This window comes from Mustelus asterias, unplaced genomic scaffold, assembly GCF_964213995.1.
Source record: "Mustelus asterias unplaced genomic scaffold, sMusAst1.hap1.1 HAP1_SCAFFOLD_548, whole genome shotgun sequence".
NCBI lineage: Eukaryota > Metazoa > Chordata > Chondrichthyes > Carcharhiniformes > Triakidae > Mustelus > Mustelus asterias.
Window position 1 is genome coordinate 244,251 of NW_027590498.1, and position 20,456 is coordinate 264,706.

Below are 20,456 nucleotides of genomic sequence, written 5' to 3' on the forward strand. Positions count from 1 at the left end.
ACTCTCTTCCATGGTTCAGAGCTCCTAGGTATGGAACAGAAGCTCTTTACAACTGTGTTTAGAGTCAGGAAGAACAACGGTGAATGCTGGAAACGTGCTGTCAAATCAGAGATTGGTGCAAAACTGGGATCTGTTCCTGACTGAAAGTAAAACGGCAGGTTTAACTTTACAGTCTGAAAATAGTACGAAGATTGAAAATGTTTGTGTGACATTCCTGAACCTACCAATGTAAGGTAATGATAACATCAAATTACATTTCTAGCTGGAACCTTTGGCCATCTCTCACTTTCCATTGACTTCACTGTGATAGAAACTGACTGTTGAAATCTGTTAACATTAGAAACCTATTTATAAATAATTTGAGGGTTCTTTACCATTGGGATCTTTCTCTGTTCTCTCCACTCAAGGTATTAGATACCAGACTTTCTCCTGTGAGTATCCAGCTGGAGTATTGGGCTCTGATGTGTTTCTTTGTTCATCTTATTGACTCTAAATATTGAACCTTGTGGTTTCAGCCGCTGATAATCAAGCTCCCAACAACAGATTGTCTTTTACTGACTTTATTAACAGCGCTGCAATAATACAGACAGAGTAATTCCTCACATGGTTCCAGTACTCAGTGAAATACTTTTTTAAAATTCATTCATGGGATGTGGATGTCACTGACTTGGCCAGCATTTATTACCCACCCTAATTACCCTTGAACTGAGCGGATTGCTCGGCCATTGCAGAGGGCATTTAAGAGTCAACCACATTGCTGTGGATCTGGAGTCAAAGATGTGCCAGGCCAGGTAAGGACGGCAGATTTCCTTCCCTAAACACATTAGTGAACCAGATGGGTTTTTTTTACAACAATCGACAACAGTTTCATGGTCATGAGACTTTTAACTCCAGATTTTTATTGGATTCAGATTTCACCACCTGCCGTGGTGGGATTCGAACCCTGGTCCCTGAAGTATTACCTGGGACTCTTGATTACTAGTCCAGCGACAATATCACTCTGCCACTGCCTGCCTTTTATATGAAATTTATCTGCATCTCCGAGCCTGTAATGGTGTATTGGTCTGTAATTTTAACATAATCTAATTCAATATTCCTTCTTTAATATCCTGTTTACCACTTTCCTGTTACCTGATGAATTTGTTAATTGTTATTATCACTGGATTGTCACAGTTTCCATGTGCTTAACATGATTATTTAGTCTGTACCTGAATTTTATGATTTTTTGATGTAAGTTACAAAGCAATTCAGCCTTTTGGCTGTGATCCTGTTTCTTGAATGAAATATCATTAGATTTAAAAAGTTACCCAGTCTGGAGAACAGAGATAATACAGTGGATTCAGAATTCTCTCCTCCCCAGCTCTGATCTAACAAGCTGCAGCTACACTGGAAATATTTATATTTAAATTGTTCACGACAGTTGTGATCTGACCCTGTTCAAACCAGAACCAGAATGATATCTGTGCATTGTTCTGAGAGTGGGCACAAGACTGTGTCACTGTCACAAACAGATACCATTTCCTTGGTTCACATCTCCACACAAAGACCAGCTCTTTACACATCCCCTTTCTGCACAATCACAGCAACATGAGCAAGGATATGAGGCTCATTACTTTTCACCCACATTTCATAACAGCAAAGGCTCCACAGTACAGGAGCACACTGACCGGAGAAGAGTCTAATCAGCCTGCAGGCTCCTGTTAAATACAGAGCAGCAGAGGAACACACTGACAGTGTAACACAGTCTCATCAGCCTGCAGGCTCCTGTTAAATACAGAGAAGTACAGGTACACACTGACAGTGTAACACAGTCTCATGAGCCTGCAGGTCCCTGTTAAATACAGAGAAGTGCAGGAACAGGTATTCAAGAGGTGGCTGGATATAGCCCTTGGGGCGAATGTGATCAAAGGTTATGGGGAAACAGCAGGATTAGGCTATTGAGTTAGATGATCAGCCTTGATCATAAAGAATGGTGGAGCAGGCTCGAAGGGGCAAGTGGGCTCCTCCTGCTCCTATCTTCTATGTTTCTATTAACACACTGACTGTGTAACACTGTCTCATCAGCCTGCAGGCTCCTGTTAAATACAGGGCAGTACAGCAGCACACTGACAGTGTAAGAGTCTCATTAGTCTGCAGGCTCCTATTAAATACAGAGCAGTACAGCAGCACACTGACAGTGTAATACTGTCTCATCAGCCTGCAGGTTCCTGTTAAATACAGAGCAGTACAGCAGCACACTGACAGTTAACACTGTTTCATGAGCCTGCAGGTTACTGTTAAAAACAGAGAAGTGCAGGAACACACTGACAGTGTAACACAATCTCATCAACCTGCAGGTTCCTGTTAAATACAGAGCAGCAGAGGAACACACTGACAGTGAACACTGTCTCATCAGGCTGCAGGCTCCTGTTAAATACAGAGCAATACAGGAACACACTGACAGTGTTACACTGTCTCATCAGCCTGCAGGCTCCTGTTAAATTTGCTGAGACGATTTCAATTGAAACCAGGTTTGCAGGCATCATGTTCCATTCACATGTCAAAGAAGAGAGAGATGTTTTGGGACAGGGGTGAAGTCCAAGAGTCAAAAACAACAAACAAACTTGGTTTTAGCTTTACTGATCACAGGACTGTGACCGATAACTTCCCTGGATCCCAGCGCCAGGAGAGACACTCTGGAAAATATGGGGAGCTGAGAATTGTCCACGAGAATAACCGAAGGCGTGAGAACTGAAATAATTGAGAGTTCGAAATGAGAAAAGGCCCCAAAATGAAGCTGGTAGCAGGACATCAATTCGTCTCCTCTTCCATTGGAGAAATATTAACACAGCACTGCGCATTTCCATAAAAACTGACTTAGTGACATTTATCTAGAATATCAATAACTCCTATAACAGGGTTGGAGTTTAACATGAGCAGAAACACACAATGGAAGTGATTGACAGAATCCCACCCTTGCACAGAAACTTACTGATGTCTCAATAGGTGTTGTGACTGAATAAGTCCCTTCCCACTGACAGAGCAGATGAATGCATTGGCGTGTCTGCAACTCACTCTTCTCTCATTCGTAATGTTTAAAAAGTAATTTTTCAGTGTGAACATGTTGATGCAAACTGAGTGTGTCTAACCGAGTGAATTCCTTCCCACACTTGGAGCAAGGGAACGGCCTCTCCCCAGTGTGAACTCGCTGGTGCCTCAGCAGGGTGGATGACTGAATTAATCCTTTCCCACACACTGAGCAGGTGAACGGCCTTTTTCCTGTGTGAGTCTGCTGGTGTCTCATCAGTGTGGCTGACTGAGTGAATCCCTTCCCACACACAGAGCAGATGAATGGCCTCTCTCCAGTGTGAGTGTGTTGGTGTTGTTTCAAGTGCTTTTTGCTCTTAAAGCTCTTCTCACAGTTGGAACATTTTAAATGTCTCTTATTGGAATGAGAGCGTTGGTGTGACTGCAGGTGTTGTGACTGAACAAAACCTTTTCCACACACACAGCAGATGAACGGTCTCTCTCCTGTGTGACTGCGACGATGAGTTTCAAGATGGGAAGGATAATTGAATCCCTTCCCACAATCCTCACATTTCCACGGTTTCTCCATAGTGCCAGTGTCCTTGTGTCTCTCCAGGTTGGATGATCAGTTGAAGCCTCAGAACACATGTACAGTTTCTCCCAGATGTGAATGGTGCGATGTTTTTTCAGGCTGTGTAACTGGTTTAAGCTCTTTCCACAGTCAGTTCACTGGAACACTCTCACTCGGGTGTGTGTGTCTCAGTGCTTTTCCAGTCACACTGATGTTTGAAATCTTCTCCTACAGGTAGAACAGACAAACATTTCTCCTTCCACGTTCAAAGTCTCAGGATATTCAGGTCCTATGAAATCGATACTCAGTCTGATTTTTATGTGATGTTTCCTCACCTCATCTGTAAAAGGAGTTTACAAAAATCGTCACGGTCAATCAGATAGAAATTCTGAACAGACAATTCTAATTTCTCGAAACATTTTTTCCTCTCTTGTTCCCCCAAATCAGTAAATCCCTGTACCACACACTCTTCCCCCTCCCTGGGCTGAAATCCAAACCCATCTCACCATTTCTTTCCTCCACTCCCAGTTTTCTCCCTCCCTCTCCTCTGTCTGGGTTCAGTTCTCCAGCTGCTGTCTGCAGACTGACAATAAAACCAATGGGTCTTATTGGGGGTGTTGGGGCCTCCAGCGGGTGTTTGTGAATCCTCCCCGCCCACCTCCCAGGGTTTCCTTCCTTCCCAGAGATCAGAGTCCTCATTGATTTGAGGCCAAAGTGTAACCTCTTATTTATTGTCCCCCTCCCCCATCCTCTGATGTGAACCATCCTCCAGTGGCTGAGCCAGGATGGGGCCGTTAACCTGGGCCTGTTCCCGGGAGGGAGAAGCCCCGCAGCTGCAAACCAGGGAGCTGACAATGATTCTGAAGGGTTTGCGGATCCACAAAGTGTTTCCAAATCCTCCCAGCCACCGCCTAACGCTGACTCCGCTTCTCCGGGACAAACAAGCGCCAAGAACAGCAATGACACTGCGCATGCTCCACATCACAATGCCCGGGGACTGATTGACGGCGGCTCCGGACCAATAGGAAGAAGGGGCGGGGCTGGATGACCGTTCGGGAGCGGCTGGTCCTCCAACCAATCGGAGTGAATGAGGGGCGGGGCTAAGAGTTCCCGATCCACTGCATGGGAGAGGCGCGCATGCGCATTAAGTAACAGCGTTTGCCGTGTGCGTGACAGCAACTGGAGCGAAATTCCTGTGTCTCATCAGCAACCGGTAAGGATGCAGAAACATGGAGGGAGCAATGGAACCGGCGGATGGACGTAGAGGGTTTCTAAATACCTGTTGAAGGCCTCAAACATCGAATATGAGCCCTGTTTGCAGCTTCAGGTCTTTTTCCCGAGACGAAGCTCAGGTTAGCGGCCGCCATCTTGATTGAGCAGGGAGCAGAGCGCATGCGCTGGTGTATTGGTGACGCAACCGTGAGTGGGCGGGTCTTTGTGTTTCTGCTCCCACCAGGTCCTAGTGCTCCCACCGGGTTAAAATGCAGACCAACAATGAGCATCAGATTTTCAAACAGCTTCACGGGGCGGCATGGTAGCACAGTGGTTAGCGCTGCTGCTTCACAGCTCCAGGGACCTGGGTTCGAATCCCGGCTCGGGTCGCTGTCTGTGTGGAGTTTGCACATTCTCCTCGTGTCTGCGTGGGTTTTCTCCGGGTGCTCTGGTTTCCTCCCACAGTCCAAAGATGTGCGGGCTAGGTTGATGATTGGCCATGATAAATTGCCCCTTAGTGTCCCGGGATGCAGAGGTTAGAGGGGTTAGTGGGTAAATATGTAGGGATATATGGATCGGGCCTGGGTGGGATTGTGTTTGGTACAACTCGATGGGCTGAATGGCCTCTTTCTCAAATGTAGGATTCTATGATTCACCCACTCCCAGGCTGCACCTGACGTTTGCAGCCGAGAGAAGTTTATGGGCCATAGAATCATATCGCTACCGTGCCGCCCCATGGACATAGAACATAGAAAGAATACAGCACAAACAGGCCCTTCGGCCCACAAGTTGCGCCGGTCATGTCCCTACCTACCTAGGCTTAGAAATAGGCTTACCTATAACTCTCAATCCTATTAAGTCCCATGTACTCATCCAGAAGTCTCTTAAAAGAGAGGGAGGAGTTTGCCTCCACCACCACTGATGGCAGCCGATTCCACTCACCCACCACCCTCTGAGTGAAAGACTTATCCCTGACATCTCCTCTGTACCTACTCCCCAGCACCTTAAACCTGTGTCCTCTCGTAGCAGCCATTTCAGCCCTGGGAAAAAGCCTCCGAGAATCCACCCGATCTGTACCTCTCAACATCTTGTACACCTCTATCAGGTCACCTCTCATCCTTCGTCTCTCCAAGGAGAAAAGACCGAGCTTCCTCAACCTATCCTCATAGGGCATGCCAACCAATTCAGGCAACATCCTTGTAAATCCTCTCTGCACCCTTTCAATAATTTCCACATCCCTCCTGTCATGAGGCGACCAGAACTGAGCACAGTACTCCAAGTGGGGTCTGACGAGGGTCTTATAAAGCTGCATCATTATCTCCCGACTCCTAAACTCAATCCCTCGACTGATAAAGGCCAACACACCATACGCCTTCTTAACCACCTCCTCCACTTGCGAGGCCGATTTAAGAGTCCTATAGACCCCAAGGTCCTTCTGATCCTCTACTCTGCTAAGAGTCTTACCCTTGATATTATACTCCTTCATCCCATTTGACCCGTCAAAATGGACCACTACACATTTGTCCGGGTTGAAGTCCATCTGCCACTTCTCCGCCCAGTCTTGCATCCTATCTATGTCACACTGCAGCTTCTGACATCCCTCCAAACTATCCACAACACCACCAACCTTCGTGTCGTCGGCAAACTTACCAACCCATCCCTCCACTTCCTCATCCAGGTCATTTATGAAAATGACAAACAGCAAGGGTCCCAGAACGGATCCCTGGGGCACTGCACTGGTGACCGACCTCCATTCAGAAAAAGACCCATCTACAACCACTCTCTGCCTTCTGTAGGCTAGCCAGTTCTGGATCCACAAGGCAACAGCCCCTTGGATCCCATGCCCTCTCACTTTCTCGAGAGGTCTTGCATGGGGCACCTTATCGAACGCCTTGCTGAAGTCCACGTAAACCACATCTTCCGCTTTTCCTTCGTCACATTTTCACATTTTCACATTTTCAAAGAACTCCACCAGGCTCGTAAGGCACGATTTGCCTTTGACAAAGCCGTGCTGACTACTTTTGAGCATACTAAACTTCTCTCAATGTTCATAAATCCTGTCCCTCAGGATCTTCTCCATCAACTTACCAACCACTGAGGTTAGACTCATCGGTCGGTAATTTCCTGGGCTATCCCTATTCCCTTTCTTGAATATAGGAATGACATCCGCAATCCTCCGGAACCTCTCCCGTCTCCATTGACAACGCAAAGATCATCGCCAGAGGCTCTGCAATCTCTTCCCTCGCCTCCCACAGTAACCTGGGGTACATCCCACCCAGTCCCGGCGACTTATCTATCTTGATGCTATTCAAAATTTCCAACACATCCTTTTTCTTAACGTCCACATACTCAATCTTTTCAGTCCGCCACAATCCTGTAGTACAACCACCCAGTTCTTTTTCCACCGTGAATACCGAGTTTAAATATTCATTAAGCACCTCTCCTATTTCTTCCGGTTCTGTACAGACTTTCTCACCTTCACATTTTATAGGTCCTATTCCTTCACATCTCATCCTTTTACTCTTCACATATTTATAGAACGCCTTAGGGTTCTCCTTAATCTTACCTGCCAAGGCCTTCTCGTGACCCCTTCTGGCTCTCCTAATTTCTTTCTTAAGTCCCTTCCTACAAGCCGTACACTCATCTAGATCCCTATTATCGCCTAGCTCTCCGAACCTTTTGTACGCTTTCCTTTTCTTTTTGACTAGATTAAGCGCAGCTTTCATGCACCACGGTTCCCATAACGTACCAAAACCTCCATGTCTCATCGGAACGTTGTCATGCAGAACTCCAGACAAAAATTCCCTGAAAATCAGCCACCTTACTTCGGTACTTTTCCTCGAGAATACCTCCTTCCAATTTACACCTCTAATCTCCTGTCTGATGGCTTCATATTTCCCCTTACTCCAGATAAACACTTTCCTAGCTTGCCTGATCCTATCTCTTTCCAATGCTAGCATAAAGGAGATAGAGTTATGATCACTGTCCCCAAGATGCTCCCCCACTGAGAGATCCGACACCTGTCCAGGCTCATTAGCCAGTACCAGGTCGAGTACAGCCTCTCCTCTTGTAGGCTTATCCACATGCTGTGCTGGGTTCCGTGGTGTAATGGTGAGCACTCTGGGCTCTGAATCCAACGATCCGAGTTCAAATCTCGGCGGAGCCTTGCTTTAATTTGCAGATTATGGATATACAAAAGGGCGTTTAATTTTGTGTGCCCGGCTAGCTCAGTCGGTAGAGCATGAGACTCTTAATCTCAGGGTCGTGGGTTCGAGCCCCACGTTGGGCGACATTGATTTTTGGGCGGCACGGTAGCACAGTGGTTAGCACTGCTGCTTCACAGCTCCAGGGACCTGGGTTCGATTCCCGGCTTGGGTCACTGTCTGTGTGGAGTTTGCACATTCTCCTCGTGTCTGCGTGGGTTTCCTCCGGGTGCTCCGGTTTCCTCCCACAGTCCAAAGATGTGCGGGTTAGGTTAATTGGCCATGCTAAATTGCCCCTTAGTGTCCCGGGATGCGTATGTTAGAGGGATTAGCGGGTAAATATGTAGGGATATGGGGATAAGGCCTGGGTGGGATCGTGGTCGGTGCAGACTTGATGGGCCGAATGGCCTCTTTCTGCACTGTAGGGTTTCTATGATGATTTCTGTGTCAGGAAACCCTCCCGAACACACCTAACAAACTCCTCCCCATCCAAACCCCTTACCTGAGGGATATTCCAATCGATGTTTGGGAAATTAAAGTCTCCCATCACGCCAACCCTGTTATTATTACATCTCTCCAGGATCTGTTTCCCTATCTGCTCCTCAACATCCCTGTTACTATTGGGCGGCCTGTAGAAAACACCCAGCAAAGTTATCGACCCCTTCCCGCTCCGAACTTCCACCCACAGAGACTCCGTAGACAATCCATCCACGGCTTCCACCTTCTCTACAGCTGTGACACTATCCCTGATCATATTCAGTATGAGAGGCTGCATCCCTGAATACTTACATGAAGCGGTTACACGGCCTTTGTACTCATTGGAGTTTAGAAGGATGAGGGGGGGATCTTATTGAAACTTGCAGGATACTGCGAGGCCTGGACAGAGTGGACATGGAGAGAATGTTTCCACGAGTAGGTAAAACTAGTACCAGAGGACACAACCTCAGGCTGAAGGGACGATCCTTTGAAACAGAGATGAGGAGGAATTTCTTCAGCCAGAGAGTGGTGAATCTGTGGAACTCTTTGTTGCAGAAGGCTGTGGAGGCCAGATCATTGAGTGTCTTTAAGACGGAGATAGATATGTTCTTGATAAATAAGCGGATTGGGGTTATGGGGAAAAGGTAGGAGAATGAGGATGAGAAAAATACCAGCCATGATTGAATGGTGGAGCAGACTCAATGGGCCGAGTGGCCTAATTTTGCTCCTATGTCTTATCGTCTTTTGGTTACACTTCAGCCCCAGGCTCCTCATGTTTACATAGAAACATACATAGAAAATAGAAGTGGAAGTAGGCCATTCAGCCCTTTGAGCATTCCCTGTCATTCATTATGGTCATGGCTTGTTGTGGTGGGAGATTTTAATTTCCCCTATATTGACTGGGACTCACTTAGTGCTAGGGGCGTGGATGGGGCTGAGTTTGTAAGGAGCATCCAGGAGGGCTTCCTGAAACAGTATGTGGGAAGGGGCCATACTGGACCTGGTATTGGGGAATGAGCCCGGCCAGGTGGTCAATGTTTCAGTTGGGGAGCAGTTCAGGAACAGTGACCACAGTTCAGTAAGCTTTAAGGTACTGATGGATAAAGATAAGTGTAGTCCTCAAGGTGCTAAATTGGGGGAAGGCTAATTACAACAATATCAGCAGAAACTGAAGAATGTAGATTGGGGGCAGATGTTTGAGGGCAAATCAACATCTGGCATGTGGGAGGCTTTCAAGTGTAAGTTGATAGGGATTCAGGACCGGCACATTACTATAAGGATGAAGGATAAGTATGGCAAGTTTTGGGAACCTTGGATAATGGGAAATATTGTGAGTCTAGTCAAAGAGAAAAAGGAAGCATTTGTCAAGGCTAGGAGGCTGTGAACACATAAAGCAAGTGTGGAATACAAGGAAAGTAGAAAGAAACTTAAGCAAGGAGTCAGGAGGGTTAAAAAGAGTCCGAAAAATCATAGGCCAGCAGGATTAAGGAAAATCCCAAGGCTTTTTATACATATATAAAGAGCAAGAGGGTAGCCAGGGAGAGGATTGGCCCACTCAAGGAGAGGGGAGGGAATCTATGCGTGGAGCCAAAGGAAATGGGTGAGTACTTTGTGTCAGTATTCACCAAAGAGAAGGACTTGGTGGATGATGAGTCTGGGAAAGGATGTGTAGATAGTTTGAGTCATGTTGAGATCAAAAAGGAGGAGGTAATGGGGTTCTTGAGAAACATCAAGGTAGACAAATCCCCAGGGCCTGATGGGATATACCCCAGAATACTGAGAGAGGCAAGAGAGGAAATTGCTGGGGTCTTGAGAGAAATCTTTGTATCCTCACTGGCTACAGGGGAGGTCCCAGAGGATTGGAGAATAGCCAATGTTGCTCCTTTGTTTAAGAAGGGTAGCAAGAATAATCCAGGTAATTACAGGCCGGTGAGCCTTACATCAGTGGTAGGGAAATTATGGGAGAGGATTCTCCGGACAGGATTTACTCCCACTTGGAAATAAGTGAACCTATTAGCGAGAGGCAACATGGTTTTGTGAAGGGGAGGTCGTATCTCACTAACTTGATCGAGTTTTTCGAGGAAGTGACAAAGATGATTGATGAGGGTAGGGCAGTGGATGTTGTCTGCATGGACTTCAGTAAGGCCTTTGACAAGATCCCTCATGGCAGACTGGTGCAGAAGGTGAAGTCGCATGGGATCAGAGGTGAGCTGGCAAGGTGGCTACAGAACTGGCTCGGTCATAGAAGACAGAGGGTAGCAGTGGAAGGGTGCGTTTTTGAATTGAGAGCTGTGACAAGTGGTGTTCCTCAGGGATCAGTGCTGGGACCTTTGCTGTTTCTAATATATATAAATGATTTGGAGGAAAGCGTAACTGGTTTGATTAGTAAGTTTGCGGATGACACAAAGGGTTGTGGATTTGCTGATAGCGATGAGGACCATCAGAGGATACAGCAGGATATAGATCGGATGGAGACTTAGATGGAGAAATGGCAGATGGAGTTTAATCCAGACAAATGTGAGGTCATGCATTTTGGAAGGTCTAATACAGATAGGAAATATATAGTAAATGGCAGAACCCTTAAGAGTATTGATAGGCAGAGGGATTTGGGTGTACAGGTACACAGGTCACTGAAAGTGGCAATGCAGGTGGAGAAGGTAGTCAAGAAGGCATACGGCATGCTTGCCTTCATCGGCCGGGGCATTGAGTTTAAAAATTGGCAAGTCATGTTGTAGTTTTATAGAACCTTAGTTAGGCCGCACTTGGCATATCGTGTTCAATTCTGGTTGCCATACTACCAGAAGGATGTGGAGGCTTTGGAGAGGGTACAGAAAAGATTTACCAGGATGTTGCCTGGTATGGAGGGCATTAGCTATGAGGAGAGGTTGGAGAAACTTGGTTTGTTCTCACTGGAACGACGGAGGTTGAGGGGGGGCGACCTAATAGAAGTTTACAAGATTATGAGGGGCATGGACAGAGTGGATAGTCAGAAGCTTTTTCCCAGGGTGGAAGAGTCAATTCTAGGGGGCACAGGTTTAAGGTGCAAGAGGCAATGTTTAAAGGAGATGCACTTGGCATGTTTTTGACACAGAGGGTGGTGGGTGCCTGGAACTCGCTGTCGGGGGAGGTAGTGGAAGCAGATATGATCGTGACTTTTAGGGGGCATCTGGACAAATACATGAAATGGATGGGAATAGAGGGATAAAGTCCCCGGAAGAGTAGGAGGTTTTAGTTAAGTCGGGCAGCATGGTCGGTGCAGGATTGGAGGGCCGAAGGGCCTGTTCCTGTGCTGTAATTTTCTTTGTCCTTTGTATCGGGGTGCACTGGGTCACTGTCAGGTTGGGGTCTTCTTTTGGAGGATCTCGAGACCTGCAAGTAAATTTAAAAGAGCAGTGTGAGTGATTGTTCGGCTGTGAGAGTTTATTTTTAGGAGTGAGGCGACTGTGGAAGGTTGTGCTTGGAGCCTGCAGGAGGTCGCAGCTCCCCGACTCAGAGGAGTTGGGAGGAGGGAGGCTTCCAGCCACAGGGATGTCGGTCTGGTCGTTGGGGACCAACAGAGTGAAGTCGCGGCTCCCGCGGCATTTTCCTGGGCTCTAGGAGTCCTCCGAATGTCGGCCCAGGCGTCTGGGGCATTTTCCTGGTCTCTGGAAGCCGCTGTGGAGGAATCCCCGGATCTGGGGCTGCAGCGCCTGCTGCTGCTGCTCACATGGGCAGCTGCTCCGGGGCAATTCCACGTCAGTCAAATCGGGTGTCTCCAGGGTCCGAAGAATCACCAAATCTGTAAGAATTTGAATGAAAGCATTGTTAGAGACTTTAAAAGAGTTAGAATGAAGTTTCAGAAGCATAGAACAAGAGTAAAAGAATTAGAAGTTATGCTGGGCACAGCTTGCAAGAAGTCGCCTCACTCTGGCGCCATCTTGGAACCGAGGGTACAATTTAGTGTGGTGAACCATCGTTGGTTCCCACTAGATAGTACTGAACCAGGGTCTGGCCAGTACTACAAGTATGTATATATGTTGCTGTTGGGGTTAGGGATGGGTTGTTCTATTTGTTGCTGTTGGGGTTAGGGTTGGGCTGTTACACTTCTATTATAGTTATTATGGTACATCCCAGTCGGGCTCCGCCTCCTGGGAGAGGTATAAAGATCACTGCTCTGTCTGGGACCCCTCAGTCTGGGATCGTGTACTATACATAGTAGCTTCGTTGTAACAGTAAATAAAAGCCTTTATTTCCTGAGCATCTCAAGCTTCGTGTGTGATAACGCGCATCAATTTTATTTACTGTTAAGTAAACTCTCGTCGTAAAAAAAAAGAAAACGATACAGAGAGTATGGAGCCGATGTTAAAACCTGAACGTCTTACACTGGATCCACGTGCGGCGGGCGCCTCTAACACCTTCGACCACTGGTTGAAATGTTTTGAGGACTACCTGGCAGCCTCCGCAGCGGTCACCACAGACGATGACAGACTCCGGGTCCTCCATGTGAGGGTAAGCGACACCGTATACCTCGCGATCCGTGCGGCCACCGACTACACAAGGGCCCTCAAGCTTCTTAAGAAGCGTTACATTAAACCGCCAAACGAAATGCATGCTCGATACCTCTTAGCCACTCGACAACGGCAGCCCGGCGAAACGACGGAAGAATACGCGAATGAGCTCCTACAGCTAGCCAGGGGCTGTAACTGCAAAGCAGTGTCGGCAGACCAGAATATGAACGACCTCGCTCGAGATGCGTTTGTGGCGGGAATCGGATCATCTTATATCCGACTCAGACTGCTGGAGCAAGGTAATCTTGACCTCACTAAGTCGATAGAACTAGCGGATACGTTGGAGACGGCCTCCAAAAGCCTAGTATTGTATCCTGAAGACCACGTGGAGACAACGTGGCAGGAGCAGTCGCTGATCCCTCCTCGTCCCTCGGGTTCGAAAAGCTGCGTGATGGCATGCCCACACTCGGGCCTGACGACGGCAGCAGCTCCGGGCGGCCCGCGATGTTACTTCTGTGGGGGAGTGAAGCATACTCGGCAACGGTGTCCCGCTAAAGCTGTGTTGTGCTCCGCCTGCGGTAAGAAGGGGCACTATTCGAAAGTATGCCGGTCTAAACTTACTTCTAGGAACAGCAGTGCGGCCTGCGACTCCCCGGAGCCCGGTTCTTCGTCGTCGGCATCGTCGAGGGTTTCGTACACGTGCGAGGCCAGGACGACGCCATTACAGTCGACGGAGTCGGAGATGCGTGACCACCAGGGGTCGCTGATTTTGGCGCCATCAACCACGTGCGACCTATGGGACCATGTTGGTCGGCACCGACCGCGAACGACCAGCAGGGGTCATCTTCGTCTATCTCAGCTGATGACCCCTGCTGGTCGTTCGCGGTGGCGCTCACGAACCAACGGTGGCGTCGATCATCCTGGACCAGGCCAAGCCGCACAGACTCGACAAGTCTATGATGGACATTCAGGTAAACAAGCACTTGATTTATTGTCTGTTTGACAGCGGGAGCACTGAGAGTTTTATTCACCCAGACGCTGTGAAGCGGTGTGGCCTCCAGATCCAACCTGTCAAACAGACAATTTCCATGGCATCAAGGTCCCGTTCTGTCACCGTGCTAGGGAGTTGCGTGGTAAATTTAACGGTGCAAGGCACGGTTTACGAGCGCTTCAAGCTCCTGGTGTTGCCGCACCTTTGCGCGCCAATACTCCTCGGACTCAATTTCATGGTCCACTTGAAGAGTGTAACCCTACAGTACGGTGGGCCACTCCCTCTGCTTTCAGTGGGAGAACAGCAGCTTCCAAATTGCCCAACGCCCCGCCTGTAGCCTCTCGACGCTGAAGATCACCACACCCTCCCTGTTCCAGAATCTTGTGCCAGGCTGCAAGCCCATCGCGACTAAGAGTAGGCGTTACAGCGCTGAGGATCGGATCTTCATTCGATCTGAAGTTCAGCGGCTCCTCAAGGAAAGGATCATACAATCTAGCGCTAGTCCATGGAGAGCGCAAGTCGTGGTGGTCAAGAGTGGGAACAAACCCCGGATGGTCATTGACTATAGTCAGACCATTAATAGATACACGCAGCTGGATGCGTATCCCCTCCCGCGCATATCTGATATGGTCAACCAGATTGCGCAGTACCGTGTGTTCTCCACCATAGACCTCAAGTCTGCCTACCACCAACTCCCCATTCGCCCAGAGGACCGACAATACACGGCTTTTGAGGCGGATGGTCGCTTGTATCACTTTCTCAGGGTTCCTTTTGGTGTCACCAATGGGGTCTCGGTCTTCCAGCGTGCTATGGACCGAATGGTGGACCAGAACGGGCTGCGGGCTACCTTCCCGTACCTGGATAACGTCACCATCTGCGGCCATGACCAGCAGGACCACGACACAAATCTCCTGAAGTTCCTACACACTGCATCTCGCCTGAATCTGACCTACAACAGGGAGAAGTGTGTATTTCGTACGCGCCGTTTAGCCATCCTCGGATACGTGGTGGAAAACGGGGTCATTGGCCCTGATCCAGACCATACGCGTCCCCTCTTTGAACTTCCCCTGCCCACTAGTGCAAAAGCACTGAGAGGATGCTTAGGCTTCTTCTCTTACTATGCACAGTGGGTTCCCAATTACGCGGACAAAGCCCGTCCGCTCATCAAGTCCACCTCTTTTCCCCTAACACCAGAGGCTCGATTGGCCTTTGATAAACTAAAAGCCGACATCACGAAAGCCACGATGCACGCTGTTGATGAGTCCATCCCCTTTCAGGTGGAGAGCGATGCATCTGATTTCGCCCTGGCCGCCACACTTAACCAGGCAGGCAGGCCCGTCGCCTTTTTTTCCCGCACCCTCCAAGGCCCCGAAATTCGACATTCAGCGGTGGAAAAGGAGGCCCAGGCCATTGTGGAGGCCGTCAGGCATTGGCGCCATTACTTGGCGGGAAAACGGTTCACCCTGATCACGGACCAGCGGTCCGTGGCGTTCATGTTCAATAACACGCAGAGGGGCAAGATCAAGAACGACAAGATCTTGAGGTGGAGAATTGAACTCTCCACCTATAATTACGACTTCATGTATCGTCCAGGGAAACTCAATGAGCCCTCGGATGCCCTGTCGCGTGGAACATGCGCCAGTATACAGGAGGACCGTTTGCAGGCTCTCCATAATGACCTATGCCATCCTGGGGTCACTCGGCTCTACCACTTTGTAAAAGCCCGCAATCTGTCCTACTCGGTGGAGGATGTCAGGTCCATAACGAGAAGCTGTCGGGTATGCGTGGAATGCAAACCGCACTTTTACCGACCTGACCGGGCACAACTAGTCAAGGCCACTCGTCCCTTCGAAAGACCGAGTGTCGACTTTAAGGGCCCCCTTCCCTCAACAGATCGGAATGTGTACTTCCTCAACATCATTGATGAGTACTCGAGATTCCCTTTTGTTATTCCCTGCTCTGATACATCCGCTGCCACGGTTATCAAGGCATTCCGTGATCTTTTCACCCTGTTCGGGTACCCCAGCTACATTCACAGCGATAGGGGCTCGTCGTTCATGAGCGATGATTGAGGCAATACCTGCTCTCATACGGGATTGCCTCTAGTAGAACCACGAGCTACAACCCTAGGAGTAACGGACAGGTGGAACGTGAGAATGCTACAGTCTGGAAGGCTGTCTTACTGGCGTTGAAGTCAAAAAGCCTTCCGGTCTCCCGTGGGCAAGAGGTGCTCCCTGATGCGCTCCATTCCATACGCTCACTCCTGTGTACGGCAACCAACGCTACTCCCCATGAGAGGCTGTTTTCATTCCCTCGGAAGTCTTCCTCTGGGACCTCATTACCGTCTTGGTTGACGTACTCAGGACCTGTCCTCCTGCGGCGACATGTAAGGGCCCGCAAGTCCGACCCGTTGGTCGAACAGGTCCATCTCCTCCACGCCAACCCTCAGTATGCCTATGTGGCATACCCTGACGGGCGAGAGGACACGGTCTCGATCCGAGACCTGGCGCCAGCAGGGGACGTAGAAACCCCTGTCGCTCCCATACCCCCTGTTAGAAACACCCCAACTATTGTTTCCCCTCCGGACACGGCGCGGGCAGCATCGGGACCATTACTTAACCCTTTTACTCCCGTGTACAGCTTGCCTGAGTCCAGGGGATGGCCGCCACTTCAGGGCGTGTCGGAACTCAATGGATTATCATCACCTCGGGGTCAACCGGCCCGTGAGACTGTGGAGGACCCGTTAGACATCGCCTTGGGGAGAACGCCACCGCGAGTGCCGACTCCGGTGTCATCACCGGTGTTGAGGAGGTCACAACGACGGTGCGGTCCCCCTGACCGTCTGAACTTATAGACTGATGACAAATTATTCTGTTTTTTTGTACCCCGCCGGCCTTTGTCTTCAAAGGAGGGGTGAATGTGGTGAACCATCGTTGGTTCCCACTAGATAGTACTGAGCCAGGGTCTGGCCAGTACTACAAGTATATATATATGTTGCTGTTGGGGTTAGGGATGGGTTGTTCTACTTGTTGCTGTTGGGGTTAGGGTTGGGCTGTTACACTTGTATTATAGTTATTATGGTACATCCCAGTCGGGCTCCGCCTCCTGGGAGAGGTATAAAGGTCATTGCTCTGTCTGGGACCCCTCGGTCTGGAATCGTGTACTATACATAGTAGCTTCGTTGTAACAGTAAATAAAAGCCTTTATTTCCTGAGCATCTCAAGCCTCGTGTGTGATAACGTGCATCATTTAGCATGGTCAGTCCACCTAACCTGCACATCTTGAATATAGTAGGGAACCAGAGCACCCGGAAGAAACCCACGCAGACACGGGAGAATGTACAAACTCCGCACAGACAGTGACCCGAGCCAGGAATCGAACCCGGGTCCCTGGCGCTGTGAGGCAGTAATGCCAACCACTGTGCCACCGTGTCGCCATTCATGGGACAACAACCAGGAACAACACCTTTCACTTTATACCAATACATGTGACAATAATAAATCTTAGCACGGCACGGTGGCACAGAGGTAGAGGTCTCGGGTCATGTCTTACCAGATGCCCTGCAGACACAGTTGATGGGAAACACTTAAGGGTGAGTCAGGTGGACTTGAAATGTGCACCCATGTCCCCCCCCCTCCCCTTGTTTCCTTCCGCCACTCCTCCTGTTCCCCCGCGCCCCCACGCCTCCAAAGCTGCTGCCAGAGCTTTTCCAGCACTTTTCTGCTTGTGTTACGTGGGGGTGTGGGCGGAGAGAGAGGGCAGAGGGCTGGCGTGCAGAGAGAGAGAGCTGGCGTGCAGAGAGGGCAGAGGGCTGGCATGCAGAGAGAGAGGGCAGTGGGCAGAGAGTGCAGAGAGAGAGGACTGGCGTGCAGAGAAAGAGGGCAGAGGGCTGGCGTGCAGAGAGAGAGGGCAGTGGGCAGAGAGTGCAGAGAGAGAGAGAGGACAGACATGCACAGAGAGAGAGTGCAAACTCCGCAATAAGGGAGTCAATCTCCCAGATTGCTCAATGAGAGAGTCTTATCAGGGTGTGCAAAGGTCGCAGACTGAGAGAGAGACAGGACGAGCCAGGCACTGTTAACTGCGGACACTGACTGTCAGAGGTGAGAGCCGTCCTAAAGTTTATTTATTAGTCAGAAGTAAGACTTACATTAACACTGCAATGAAGTTACTGTGAAAATCCCCTAGTCACTACACTCGGGCGCCCGTTCCAGTAACACTGAGGGAGAATTTAGCATTGCCGTTTAGCAGTACCAAACCGGTCTGTGGGGGATGGGGGGAAGCGGGAAATGATGGGCAGTACCAAACCAGTCGGGGGGTGGGGTGGGGAAAAGATTAGACACTGGCTCAATGGAAGAACGTCATGATGTGGAGATGCCGGCGTTGGACTGGGGTAAACACAGTAAGAAGTTTAACAACACCAGGTTAAAGTCCAACAGGTTTATTTGGTAGCAAAAGCCACACAAGCTTTCGGAGTTGCAAGCCCCTTCTTCAGGTGAGACACTCACCTGAAGAAGAGGCTTGCAGCTCCGAAAGCTTGTGTGGCTTTTGCTACCAAATAAACCTGTTGGACTTTAACCTGGTGTTGTTAAACTTCTTTCAATGGAAGAAGCCAGAGAGTGGTTGTGGAGGATTGCTTCTCTGAGTGGAGGCCTGTGACTAGTGGTGTGCCGCAGGGATCAGTGTTGGGTCCATTGTTGTTTGTCATCTATATCAATGATCTGGATGATAATGTGGTAAATTGGATCAGCAAGTTTGCTGATGATACAAAGATTGGAGGTGTAGTGGACAGTGAGGAAGGTTTTCAAAGCTTGCAGAGGGATTTGGACCAACTAGAAAAATGGGCTGAAAAATGGCAAATGGAATTTAACGCAGACAAGTGTGAGATATTGCACTTTGGAAGGACAAACCAAAGAAGAACGTACAGGGTAAATGGTAGGACTCTGAAGAGTGCAGTTGAACAGAGGGATCTGGGAATACAGGTACAAAATTCCCTAAAAGTGACGTCACAGGTGGATAGGGTCGTAAAGAGTGCCTTTGGTACATTGGCCTTTATAAATCAGAGTATCGAGTATAAAAGTTGGAGTGTTATGGTAAGGTTATATAAGGCACTGGTGAGGCCGAATTTAGAGTATTGTGTACAGTTTTGGTCATCTAGTTACAGGAAGAATGTAAATAAGGTTGAAAGAGTGCAGAGAAGGTTCACAAGGATGTTGCCGGGACTTGAGAAGCTGAGTTACAGAGAGAGATTGAATAGGTTGGGACTTTATTCCCTGGAGCGTAGAAGAATGAGGGGAGATTTGATGGAGGTTTATAAGATTTTGATGTGTATAGATAGAGTGAATGCAAGCAGGCTTTTTCCACTGAGGTGAGGGGAGAAAAAAACCAGAGGGCATGGGTTAAGGGTGAAAGGAGAAAAGTTTAAAGGGAATATTAGTGGGGGCTTCTTCACGCAGAGAGTGGTGGGAGTGTGGAATGAGCTGCCGGATAAAGTGGTAAATGCTTTTAACATTTTTAACATATAACACTTTTAACATTTAAGAAAAACTTGTACGGGTTCATGGATGAGAGGGGTGTGGAGGGTTATGGTCCAAGTGCAGGTCAGTGGGACCAGGCACAAAAATGGTTCGGCACAGACAAGAAGGGCCAAAAGGCCTGTTTCTGAGCTGTAATTTTCTATGGTTCTAAGATGGGCAGTACCAAACCAGTCTTGGAGGGGGGGGGGGGGGAGGTGGGAAAGATGGGCAGTACCAAATCAGTCTAGGGGGGAGCGGGGAATGATAGCCAGTACCGGGGGGGAGCGGGAAATGATGGGCAGTACCAAACCGGTCGGTGGGCGAGTGGGGAAAGATGGCCAGTACCAAACCAGTCTGGGGGGTGGGAGCGGGGAAAGATGGGCAGCACCAAACCGGTCGCAGAGGGGGGGGGGGGGGGGGGGGGAGTGGTGAATGATGGGCAGAACCAAACCGGTCGGGGGAGTGGGGGATGATGGGTACTACCAGACTGGTCTGATGGGTAACGGGGAACGAAGGGCAGTACCAAACCGGTCGGTGTGGTGGGGGGGGGGGGGGGGGAGCGGGGAACGATGGGCAGTACCAAACCGGTCGGTGGGGAGGGGGGAGCGGGGAATGATGGGCAGTACCAAACCGATTGGGTGGGGGGGGGAGGAGTGAGGAACGATGGGCAGTACCAAACCAATCGGTGGGGGGGAGCGGGGAATGATGGGCAGTACCAAACTGGTCTGGGGGTGAGTGGGGAATGATGGACAGTACCAAACTGGTCTTGGTTGAGGGGGGAGCTGGTGGGTGGAATGGGCAGTACCAAACCATTCAAATTGTGAGGGGGGGAATGATGGACAGTACCATATTGGCCGGAGAGCCGGGGGAGATGGGAGGTGGTGGAATTGATGGGCTGGTCAAAATGTGAGGTGAGGTGGGAGGGAATGCTGGACCGTGCCAAACCAGTTGGAGTGGGGGAGGGGGGGAATGCTGATCTGTACCCAACTGGTCAAA

At 49.3% G+C, this 20,456-nt stretch overlaps 2 protein-coding genes and 2 non-coding genes across 5 annotated transcripts in view; 3 read left to right on the top strand and 1 right to left on the bottom strand.

The window, feature by feature from the left end:
• Positions 1-553: 553 nt before the first annotated feature.
• Positions 554-4,967, bottom strand: LOC144486977 (uncharacterized). The gene is made up of 2 exons (XM_078205015.1): positions 4,857-4,967; positions 554-3,917 (listed from the first exon to the last, which is right to left on the bottom strand). Exon 2 carries the CDS (start codon positions 3,593-3,595, stop codon positions 3,062-3,064), a length of 534 nt encoding a protein of 177 aa, XP_078061141.1. The 5' UTR covers positions 3,596-3,917; positions 4,857-4,967; the 3' UTR covers positions 554-3,061.
• Positions 4,909-20,456, top strand: part of LOC144486976 (dehydrogenase/reductase SDR family member 1-like) — a 33,244-nt gene continuing 17,696 nt past the window's right edge. The window contains exon 1 of one of the 2 annotated variants that reach the window (XM_078205014.1): positions 4,909-4,929. The gene's annotated coding sequence lies outside the window, so the exon portion shown is untranslated. Of the gene's footprint in view, positions 4,930-18,002; positions 18,048-20,456 lie in introns of those variants that run through there. The other variant, XM_078205013.1, reaches the window with a different exon arrangement.
• On the top strand, positions 7,884-7,955 carry trnaq-cug (transfer RNA glutamine (anticodon CUG)). Its single transcript has one exon. It is a non-coding gene; the product is annotated as a tRNA-Gln (tRNA).
• On the top strand, positions 8,006-8,078 carry trnak-cuu (transfer RNA lysine (anticodon CUU)). The gene has a single exon. It is a non-coding gene; the product is annotated as a tRNA-Lys (tRNA).

Bases quoted from the DNA above. Each gene is read 5' to 3' on its own strand.
- LOC144486977 (XM_078205015.1), bottom strand. From the start codon at position 3,595: ATGGAGAAACCGTGGAAATGTGAGGATTGTGGGAAGGGATTCAATTAT.